The sequence below is a fragment of the Vanessa tameamea genome, chromosome 7, assembly GCF_037043105.1.
Source record: "Vanessa tameamea isolate UH-Manoa-2023 chromosome 7, ilVanTame1 primary haplotype, whole genome shotgun sequence".
In the NCBI taxonomy this organism is placed as follows: Eukaryota; Metazoa; Arthropoda; class Insecta; order Lepidoptera; family Nymphalidae; genus Vanessa; species Vanessa tameamea.
In genome coordinates, this window is record NC_087315.1 from 9109136 (window position 1) to 9121500 (window position 12365).

General features: G+C 32.4%; 1 protein-coding gene across 2 annotated transcripts in view; it reads right to left on the reverse strand.

The window, feature by feature from the left end:
* Positions 1-166: 166 nt before the first annotated feature.
* Nachralpha4 (nicotinic Acetylcholine Receptor alpha4) overlaps positions 167-12365 on the reverse strand; it is a 56152-nt gene continuing 43953 nt past the window's right edge. For both annotated transcript variants that reach the window (XM_026640864.2, XM_026640863.2), the window contains exons 7-10: positions 10157-10303; positions 5357-5551; positions 3751-3964; positions 167-1866 (exon numbers count right to left, since the gene is read on the reverse strand). In XM_026640864.2, coding sequence (XP_026496649.1) covers positions 1672-1866; positions 3751-3964; positions 5357-5551; positions 10157-10303 — 751 coding nt within the window. In that variant the 3' untranslated portion in view covers positions 167-1671. The remainder of the gene's footprint in view (positions 1867-3750; positions 3965-5356; positions 5552-10156; positions 10304-12365) is intronic.

A 12365-nucleotide genomic window follows, 5' to 3' on the forward strand; every position in this document is an offset into this window, starting at 1 on the left:
ATATACACTTACAAAATGTAAATCATTATCGTCGTACGACTTACATAAAACACAAAAGTCTTTAAACATCATGTTTTTATTCGATTTTATTTTTGTACATAATTTTAAATTTAGTGATCATTTTTAGTTATGATTTTTTTTTTAATTTTTCAATTCCTTTTCGAAATATGGCTTTTTTATGCCAAAAGAATACTAAAATTAATTACACTAAATATTAATATAATATCATATGTATTTATTAAAAATTAAAAAGATAACCTTGAATTGTCTTATGACTGGTTCCTTGCTAGTGAGGACTCACAACAGTGCAACATTTTAATTGTAATCTAGACACTCGTTGACAAAATTGAGCAATTATCACCTAAATAAAATCGTTATATTGTACTTATTATCATAAGGATATTTCTTAATTAAAGTGAAAAAAATAATAAGTAAAAATCTAATGTCATATAGGTAAATAACTGGTACAAATATTCATAATTGAATTCGAATATATTATGATAATTGATCATTTGATAAAATAAAAGCTAATTAATATTCCTGTTTTATAAGTGTGAATTTTTGACTTCATATTTCTCTTATAAGTAATAAAATCGATATATTTAAGTTTTCAGTGTACATGTTCTATTCTACGACAAAGATAGTAAGTTGATACCGCAGAAGAGTTGAAGACATTACGTACTCAATGCAATATTATATAACAGTAAAGGTATAACACGTATTTTCTTAATCTAGACGATAAGCATTAAGAAGTAAATATAAAATAATAAATATATTGAGAGTGATTTGACATTTCAGGTTATGTTTAAAGATCCTAAATGTCGAAAGTGTTATGACGACTACTGCTATGATATGACCTATTTATGTTTTTGAACACAGACAATATTCATTTGGTGGTTTTCGCTTTTTCCTTAAATATAACAATGACGTAGCTTTATTTTACGAGTACTATTTTAGCAAACAAGTATATCAAGGACATATAATATATTCTAATAATACGCTATTATAAGCACATTGAATTCGATTTCTACAAGCTATTTACTTAAACGAGCGTCTTTAAAACATTAATCTTTCATTATTACATTAAAATTCAAATGTCTAAAAAAAACTTGAATATTTTAATTTGAAATTTTATTTTAATGTTTTTATAAAATCAAATAGTCACTGTAAAGCCTGCTACGATATGATCGGATAGATTGTGAACAAATTAAATAACTCATTGTTTGATGCAAGGGCGTAAGTTAATTTATATAATACTACTCGACTATTAAATATGACATTATGGTACTACGGAAGTAAGATAGAAGATAGAAGAGAACTACTACACATACCCTAGAGTAAAATTCGTGTCGTGGAATAGAACAAGTGCCGGGCAGGACGGGTGTGCGTTAAGGTCCGTTACTGCGGTGACCGTCAACGTTTATGACTGTAATTTGTTTGCTGTCCAAGCAAACCGTTTGAGTTTTATACTTTTACGTTTAACCTAAACATGTACAACTTTACGAAATACACAATAAACGGAAAAATAAATAACTTACTCAATGACATTGAGCACGATACGCTGATGTCTATCAACAATAGGCACGTAGGTATAGTTTATACCATTAAATATTATTCCATCTTATTACAAACAAATTACAGTATAAGATCAGTTGTAGCGACTGGATTCCATTACGAAGGCGGCGGACACCGGACTAAGGACGATGTGGCGATTTGATTGAAGTGCTTATCTATTGGTACCCGGTCATCGTAGAGTGTGGGCGCCTGCAGGATGATGCCAGCCGTACCGACTAGGACGGCCAGTGTGAATATCCATAGGAATAAACGATCAAGCACCATAGCCACGTATTTCCAATCTTCTTTAACCTGAAATGCGAGTTATTTTTTTCGAATGCTTATGATGCTGTACTCGGTAATATAAAATTATAAATTTTAATTGTTTGTTGTGCAAGCTGCACAAAATCCATAACGAATGGTGCTCTGCGGTTAAGAAACTTATTTTACCTTTTATTTCAGGTCACCATATACACATACAAATATACGTAATTTTATACATGTCACAATATATATTTTGTGAATATATATATTATTTTTGCGTTTTGCAATAAATTAATAAATATCACGATGAATTGAATTGAACAAAAATGTTGTAACAATATATTTCCTAATATTAATAAATATTAATAATGTTCAGTCAGCTTTTGATAAATAAATAACCTAAACGTATTCCACAGTTTTTGGTTCGTAGTCGGTATAGATATTGCATCCATTCGTATCAACAAACCTCAATTAAATTTTGTGACACTACATACGTGACATAGATTTCAAACACAACAAAATGTACCGTGTTTTATTACATGTTTGCATCAACATTTCATATTGTATCTATGTTTTTTTTATATGATAAAATGTACAAACTGGCTAATGGATCACGGCCCATAGATATTGGCCTTGTTAGAAAAATCAACCATATAGTTTCCAAGGTTGGTGGCGCATTGGCGATGTAAGGAATGGTCAATATTTCTTGCAGCGCCGTTGTCTATGGACGGTGGTGACCACTTACAATGAGGTGGCCCATATGCTCGTCCGCCAACATATGCCATAAAAAAATCCCATTCGACTTTAATTTCCAGGATGTTATGTCCTTCGTAGTTGTTGCACTGGCTTACTCACCCTTCAAGCCACAACACAACAATACTAAGTATGCTGTTTGGTGCTAGAATATGTAATGAGTGGGTGGTATATGGTATAAATGTTCTGATGCAAACGTCTTTTAATATAGTAATAATTCGACTGCAGAAGTTGTTATAATTTTTGACGAGAGTCGTAGTAATGGCTATTTGCCAATTTTTATATGATTTTAAAGGTTACTGCAGGTGCGGTTCAGCTGAGCTGGCTCCATCTCTATATTGGAGATAAGCGATATACTACTACTGACTTTATAAATAATAGACATTTGACTTCGCAGGATAGGATCGGGAATCTTCCCTCCGGTACGAAAAGTCTATAGCATAATTATAGACACCCAAAATAGCTTATGTCCGCTTTGTACGCTTTTTGATTAAGACAAAAACTCCTAACGCTAGAGAAATAAAGTTTATCAAACGTTTATACTTTCTTTTGATGCAAACTGGGCTTTGTTAATGTATATTCGATTAGATTTGGGCTATAGCAAATCTTGATGCAATTTGGCTCTAGCAGTTAAGAATCTACGTGATAAGTTTTTATTGGAGACTGGCAGCGTTCCAAAATCATGTATTACGCAACTATACAATTCACATTGACTATATTCGACCATTAACAATATACTTTTAAAACAGGTGTACCGTATTTCTTTTTACACTGGTCGGAGCTTCATGAGAGTCCATCTAGGTAGGTATTTATTCTTCCTCGAAATACTTTTTGATACTATTTTGGTTTGGACGGTGAATGAGGGAGTGTTATTACAACCAACGAGATATAACAACTGGTTATCCTGGTGGCGAATTGACGATGGAAGAAATCGTTATCATCGGGTTTGCTGGTTGACTTCTTATAAATTTTATAGTAAAAAAGATTGTAAAGATTTAAATCTTTTTTTTATTCAATCTATAATAATAATAAGATTTTTCTTCTATTGCTGGACGTTTAAACAGCTATTATACTTTTGTGTGTATACATTGTCAATATGCTGACGTAAGAAATATTTATAGAAGTGAAACAAAAAATTCTACTGCTTTAATATTATAATGTCAACAAGAGTACTCGTACCTTAGTCGAGTCTTCAAGCATTCTCGTGTGCTCAGCGATGAAGCGAACGCAAAAGCATGTTCGATGCACCTCTGGTGGGCAGGCCGAGTGACTGAAGCCGGGCGGCGGTTCAGGCACGGGGCTCAGCGCCTCTTCCTCGGGCGGGGCCAGCGCGCCGCCCTCGCTGGAGCCGTGCACCACGCAGCTGCCCCCGAAACGATTGCTTTCACCCAATCTGCAATACATCTTTCAGTTATTATTGATCATCCCTGCTGTATTACTACATGTAATGGATGAACATCGTACAATTTACAAGTCTCATATTCTAGCAACAGATAAAAAAAATCTAAAGTTTTTTTTGTTACTACCCATTACCTAATACAAATAAGATAGTTAACCCTCGTTTACAACCTCCTAGTTGGTTGCTGGAATTGTACCTGCGAGCTCTTTCGAATATGCTTACTAATAAAGTAACATACAGGCTTTTTATTATGTTGTATATATCAATGTTATAGAAGTACATATTATGTATGTATATAATGCGGTCTTATCGCTACCAGCGATTTCTACCAGATACCCGAACAAATAAAGAGAATTAATAAAACGGAGAGGAACAATTGTGGAATATCCACATGTATGTGAAGAAATAAAATTTATTGTAATTAGTTAAAATAAATACTAATTAGCTAAATAAATGCCAAGAAAATGTTATTAAATTGGAAATACATTTGTTGTACGTTCGGTGTCAATAAATAATTCTCGAGTAATAATCTACGTCGCCGCGAGAAGCCTTATCAGAATATAGATTCTTAATCGTCTTTGTTTTGTAAAATTTAGAGTTAATAGAATTTTAATACAGAGGTACCGAGTGTGATGATTATTATTTTCATGTTTAATTCGCGTGTAAATAAGCAAATCATCGTCGTATCATAGAAGAGAAAAAAGGAAAAATATGTACTAGAAATAACATGTAAAAAAAAGATATATTAAAATTATAAAAATATACATACAATAGATATATAATGATATGTATATATATAACGGTAATATGAAGGCTAGATTGATATATTTTTAAATCTGTAAATTGGGATTAACAAAGTGCCGCTTAAAGCCTGAAGGCGATTTTAAGTATTAAATAGAGGGAGTGACGTTCGCTTAAAAAGTGACAGGCTAAAACTTTTCAGAATATTAAGAGGGCTAAAGATTCATTAGCGTTTATTAAAATAGACGACAGAGGACTGGAGCGGCTCGCTTGGCGAAAGAGAAAAACGGATAAAGCAAAAGATAATCATCATTCATTTTATCGAAAACCTGATATTTTCCTGCCGTTCATTATCTCATCTTTTCTTTTTCTAGTTTAAGAGTATAATAATAGAGTAACGGTATTATGTACTTTTTCCGATAAAGCAATTAATCAACTCGGTCAGCCATTCCCCGAAGGACAATTTCTTATTGGTTTATATTGTTAGCTTTTGTTTTGATTTTTCTCGCATTAACTTTTCTCATAACATTCGGTGTAGGGGAAGGGCTTACTTTCAACATAATAAACGAACATAAAAACTTACATCTAAAATGAATCGGGTGTTAATTTGATATAACTGAAAATATTTTTCATATTCATACTAACCCTGATTGCACATAAGTCGTGTGTGTGAGGTCCTCCTTGCTGGGCGTGCGAGTGAGGGGGCGTGTTGGTGCGGCGGGTGGCGGCCACGCGCCGGGTGCGCAGCAGTCGTCATCTGCGGCCGCTAGCCGGTACGGATACAGCGGCCGAGCTGCACCGCCGCAGCGTACTACTACTCCGCATGTCGTGAAGCGCGATCTGTACGAATGGACATGTAAGAACACACTTATTGTGTATCTTCAAAGATGGGATCATCCATCTTCAATAGTATAAATTGTCCAAAAAGAGTTTCATTAGAAATATTCTAGCGTTATTTATTAAAACTAAGTATATAGAAAAATATATAATTGTAGTAAGATATTATAATAAGAATATATAGCTAGCAATTTAACTAAACCAATCTTGGTAATATATACTACGAGTATACACATTGAGTCTAATAAGGGGGAAAAGTTTTGATTATTATTGTACAGCTAGGTCTCTAGGGGAAAAGTTATATTCGGCAATTTTTAACCGACTTCAAAAAGGAGGAGATTCTATTTTCTTATGTTCATATTGTTTCATGTATGTTCGGGTATTATTCCGATATGTATAGGCGGATTTACAGGAAAAGGTTTGAAGAGTTTCGAGACAGACGGAACTTTCAATAAATGCTATTTTATTGTTATCTACATGCTATTGAAGTCAGTTTGGTTTGAGTAAAAGACTTTTATTATATAATCTACTGCGATACACATGCTTGTAAATTATATAATTTTTCTTGAATATTTTCTTGTGTTTAAAACCATTAAAAATTATTAATTTCAGTATTTAACAAGTTAAAATTAAGCTGTAAAGTGACTCTTTTAGATTACATATGCACGTTTTAAGACATTTAAATATTAAATATATTACAATAATAAAATGTTTACGAAGGTTTCTGCTGAATGTTTAAAGAGGCCAAACCGTATTCAAAGCTCCGTCAGAAAGCCATTTACGTAACGATCTGTGGCCGCAGTGGGAACCGACTCGTCTATTGTATCTCTCGTCATAATAATAGACCAAATCCTAAATTGAATTACAATCGCCATTTATTAGAAGTCCAAACTTATTTTTTCATATTCACTTCTGCAATATTATGTATGCTTTATTTACGCATCACTTCCGAAAAAAATGCTTTATAAAAACGAAGTGTCAAATTACTAATGTTGTATCTGTATTGCTCTCTTTCATGAATCTTATAATCAAGAGATGAGACGGCAATTCGACACAACTGGAGAAACAAGGCTGGCTTGCGTCCATTGCCGTCTCGTGAGCGTAACAACGCCTGCTGCCTCCATTTGGGTTGCCGTTGATGCTGATAATATGTTGGCAATGAAACCAATAACTTTTTTTTGGTGATTTCAAATCAAATCAAAATATACTTTATTCAAGTAGACTTTTGAATCGTCATTTAACAAACTATTTAAAGTAAAGCTACCACTGGTTCGGAATGTAGATTCTACCGAGAAGAACCGGCAAGAAACTCAGTAGTTACTGTTTTTTTCTGTTTTTTTTTGAATTTAAGTCCCTACTTTTTTAGACTTTGTAATTTGGCAACGTATAAGTTAACCATTAACCGACGAATCAAATATGTAACGTGTTAAAGGTGTAATAAATAATTAATAATTTCTTGATATAGATACAATCTAAGATTAAGCAGCTAAATTAAAATAAAGATATTCTGTATATTTTGAGAATCTATTTTATAAAAAACTTGTCATAGAGGAGTGGTTTTAAAAAGCGAATGTCTATGTAGGTTATGTTGAAGCCTAAACTTTTAGTGTACAAAAACGCTGACAATAGCTTGGGAAGATGATGCATCGTTGGGTACTTTTAATACTTTTTTATGAAATATAAACTAAATTAACTTTAGTGACTGATATACCAAACTTTCTCAAACGTCTTACACTAAATATGATTAAAATTAAGCTTCAATTTTTAATTTAATAATTTTAACGGTACCGATTCTCTTGTACACAGGCGCCTGGAATAGATAGTGAGGGTTTTAGATTTTTTTTTTATGTACAAACAACAACACAACAATTGGCTTTTATATCTTAATTTTTATGTTATTTATATGATTTTATTTTATGTTATACTCCTATATTTAACTTTTTTAATTTTTAACGAATAATATAAAACCAGTATATTGTAGAGGCTAGCTTAAAATGCCCCAGATCCCGAAGTGTTGGGTTCAAGCCCCAGTTCGAGTCGATAAAGTGTTATTGGGTTTTCCTGCCAATAAGTTTTCAGTCATAGCCTTGAGTTTTGAAGTTTACAGTGTATAGCCTCGCAAGTCCTGAACCCTATCCGGTCGTGTCAGATTGTCATTTGATGTTATTATGTGAGTGTGGAAATATTGAGTATATCTATGTACACAATTTTGTACTATAAAATCAGCTGAGCAATTGTCTTATCTTGTGTTGAGACTTTAGCCCGCTGTCGCGGAAATGAGTCAATAGTTTAAAAAATCGTAAATTAGCAATACTAAATTATAAGTTTGTCACCGTATGTCGTTCAGAATAGCTACCAAAACACGAAGAACATTTTTAATGAAAAATGAATGTCTTTACCTCTAATGCATGTTAATCACTGGGTTCTCAGATCGTGATTGTGATAAATTATGATCTCAGATTGTGATACATTCCTTGGACAAAAAAGGTTGTATATCAGATGTAAACATATATAGCAAGCGTCCAGAAGCGCTCCATTTCAAGCTTTCACCACTAGTGTAGCCATTCTCCGCTTTTTTCAGATCGCCATTGTTGTCGGGCACTTACTATAACTTCAACTAAATACAACGTCACTCATTTTGTCTTACTTACTCACACTGTCGGTGGTCCATGTCACTTCTACTCTTTCGAAAATAGACAATGGCTTATTTATCGGTGAATTAAAGTGCTTCACTTTAATCCACCGCTAGAGGCTGATGGTGAGAATGGAATACGTATGAGGCCAGCACTCGATGAGTTAATAGATTGAAAGAACTGAGAATGTAATGGGCGAAATAGGACGTGCGCGGCGACGCACTTCTACTGAATACAGCCACCTATAAATACGTATAACTCTTGAGAATTGACCGACTATTACACGGACTCGAGTTACAAAAAACGGAAATAATATGGAATTGTATTTATGAAAAATTAAGGTTGTGAATTTTATCATAGTTTTATATAGTTAGATATCTAGAGTGAAAGCATTTAAAGCTAGGGTCGTTGAATTTTGACCGGCGAAACGTGAAAGCTGCTCCAAGCCGAATTTAATTCACATACCTGAAAATTGTGTTAACCCAGCTGGCTTAAGCTTATTACTATTAAGATGTAGAAGTTTCCCGGTGCGGCGATAAATATTTAAGTTCACCGTACTTCAGTCGCCAGTAACTTGTAATTAACTTGTAGCTGTTAATTTTGTTATTAGATTTAGATACAAATAACTTAATATTTCGTATCGTATTTGTATTTGAACAATGTACTATAGTTTTATAACAAAATTAAAGATCAACTTTAATTTTACACAAAAATAAATTTTGATTCATGTTTTTCATAAATAACTATTATTATATAATAACTACTAAAATATTAAATAAAAACCCAGCTTATCGATATTATCGTGAAAAAGTACGACACTATTTGACTTGATATCACATGTCACCGTTAATTAATATTTAATAGGGAATTGCTTTACATTAGATTATAATGGATTTATCACGTGTTAAACAAAACTATTACTTGCTTGACCTAAAATAATTTATGTAATAAATATTATAATTACTCATTATATTTCATTTTATTATAGTAGGTACATTAGATGCCTAATGTAATCATTTATATGTATTATACAATCAATAATTCGTATATACATATATAAAATATATAGTAAAAAGAGTAAATGACTGTATTTAAAGATATTTTAATTGTCGTAGTCAGGTAAGGAATGAATCATCTTACGAAGAAAATTTTGTAAATAAAATTTGTAAATAATACTAAATTCTTAATGTAACTTAAATATATCGATTTAACTTAATTTTGTATAAAATTTAATATAAAATATGACGAAGAGACAAGTGTTTCGATTTACGGATTTTAAAACGTACATTATTTGGAAATTCATGGAATCTGGAATGAAACTTATAACCGTATATTATCTATTGATATTATCGGATGATTATCTTCTGTGGAAAAACTTGTCTACTATCAATTAAAAGAAAAAACATCCGTTTCCATGATGTCTTGGACCTAATCCTGTTTTTATTTATTTTATAAGACTTTTTAATATTATTCAAAGAGACATACAAGTGAATCTCGGTCTAAAATGTACGACATCATTCATTATAATTATTACAAAAAATATTTTAGATATTTGTAAATAATTTCAAAAGGAAAATATCTGGATATATTTATTTTGGTTTTTCTTAGTTTTCGTATATATTCTGAACGTCAATAGCACTTTTGTACACGCAAATTATAACAAAGTAATAACAACATAACATAGTATTTCTAACAAATTCAAACAGAGCGTTTCATGGTCACCATGATGCGATCCTTCATCTCTGTTATCAAATTCAAATCATATAAAAACTATTTTCTTCTTCTGCTGCTTTTACACATCGAAAGTAGAACTTTGTACTACGACTTTTATTGCCCGACCGTCTTTTCAAAAATTGTCCACTCAGTTTCGAAAGCACAATGACGTTTTGTTCAACGATAGATTCGATCAAACGGGACAAAAGAATTGGATCGACCGAGGGCACTTTGCTGTTCTTAAAGTAAAAGGTTATCTTACCTCGTTGTGTCGAACTTATACTGTGGTCGTTTCATAAACAGCAGCCGTGGTAAGATGTGTATGAAAACGCGTTTCACCCACGGAGCCATTCTGTGGGTCTGTGGCGATCGGAAATGGACGTTTAGTACCACGACTGTGACGCATATGCTGTAACAAAATTATGTAATTAACTTTTGTTGGTTGCTCATTGTATATGTTTGGTGATATAACTTTATGATAATGATATTATGGGGGGTCGATTGAATTGCCTGTTTGTAAGGCTTAAATTGTAACTTAAGCATTGTAATATAAATATATAAAGTATGATATAAAAGCGACTTTTTACCTACCGATTTAAGAAATATGCAAAAAAAATCCCAAACATTTATGTTGGTTGAATATATCTGAAGTCATAAAAGTTATACTGCAAGGCAATCTTTTAATTATTTAAGTATGGTAAAGCATTTTAAATGGTACATAAAACATGAAAATGATATATATTATATTTAAGATATATACAGAAAACATGTTCGTGCTACAAATTAATGATTTCAATTCCAACACACCACAACCTCTATCTGCAGTTTAGCGAAGGAGCCTATCTAAATGGTAGCAGTTAATCAAGATATATGGTCCTAATCCTACGAGCGGTAAGGATAAAATTATGTTCGGGCCGCCGGAATGGCTGAGTAAGCAGTTTACTTATTAACTTTGTATACGATACGCGCAATATCTTGTTACGACTTAACGTGACCATATCAAGAATTCTAGTAATCATTTCGTTATCAATGCAATTTTATTAACGGCACTTAGCGTGGAATGGTAAATAAAGTCTGATTCAAAGTTTACCTTTGTAACACAATCACCGAGATCCAAATCTCTTTGAGAAGATAACTACGGTGAAAGTTGAAAAGGGGCTCAGCGATTATCATTTTCTTTGAGTACAAAGTTATGCAATCAAATATCTGGTTTAAACGTCGAATTCTAATTTATATGGAAATTCTGCGGCCTGTTGAGGCTCCAAATTCAGCGATCGGTATTTAAATAAGTTTTGTGCGAACAAGGCGGAGTTACGTTTGTCGTCGGTATTTTGTCGGCACGCAGATACTGTCAGGTAGAAATGAAACACAGCTTTTATTGCGAAAATACTCCGTTAAATTCACGCAATATTAACTTGAGATGAATAATTATTTCGTTCTTTATCTAAAATGTTTGTTATTGAACTTTTTTTAAATCAATTCGTAAATATCCTACAACTGTCCTATTAAATCCTGTTCCCCGTACATTCCACTATTTTTCCATTTGAAAGAAATTAATACTACTTAAACACTAATGCTATACAAATATTAATAGCACTGAATGTGAGCTGTTAGTTATTATAGTTTTGTTTTGTTACAAGATCATGTCATCTAGTCAACTTCAAGCTCGGGTCAAGAATAACAACCCAAGATTCTAGACAAACACAAAATACTAAATTGTAAATAAACGCTAGCTGACGTTTTAGTGACCCAATTTGCTTGTACAAGGCGTCTATTTAATGTAACGGCATTAAAAATAGGGTCTTCTATGGTAATAGATTAGATCGAATCGAAAAAGTAATCTTGCCGTCATTAAAAATTTGTTATCATTAATAAACAAGCACATCTTCATAGAACTATTATATAAGAAGAAACTCTAAATTCACCGCAGAAGAAGAGCATGAAAGGTCAGACTATTATATTGTCGTTGCGCCTGCAAAAGTCGTTATGTGTTTTTTTCATATTTTTAGATTTTTATCTCGTTTTAATCGTTATTTCAATTTATGTAGCTTTCGATGGATGAACGTCACATAGCTAAATTTTAAAACTTTTAAATTATTGAAGTTATCACAAAACTGTTTTTACAGAACGTGCGTATTGAAATAACGATTAAAACGGCATAACAATCTAAAAATAAGTAAAAGCACACAGCGACTTTTGCAGGCGCAACGACGATATGTGACATTGACATAATAATAAGTATAAAATTTAAATGATACACAGGTACTAATGTGTCGTATCGCAGCTCACCGTAAACCGGTTGTCAAGATTTGAATACGATAGATAAGTAAATTCTTACAGAATAGCACTGCTGGGAATGTACTATCTATCTTTTACTTTTTCTACTATCAAACAGCAATCCTTTGAATTACTGTGTTCTAGGGTAGATTAAATAAGCTAATGTAGTTACATACGCAAGGTATGTATGGGAT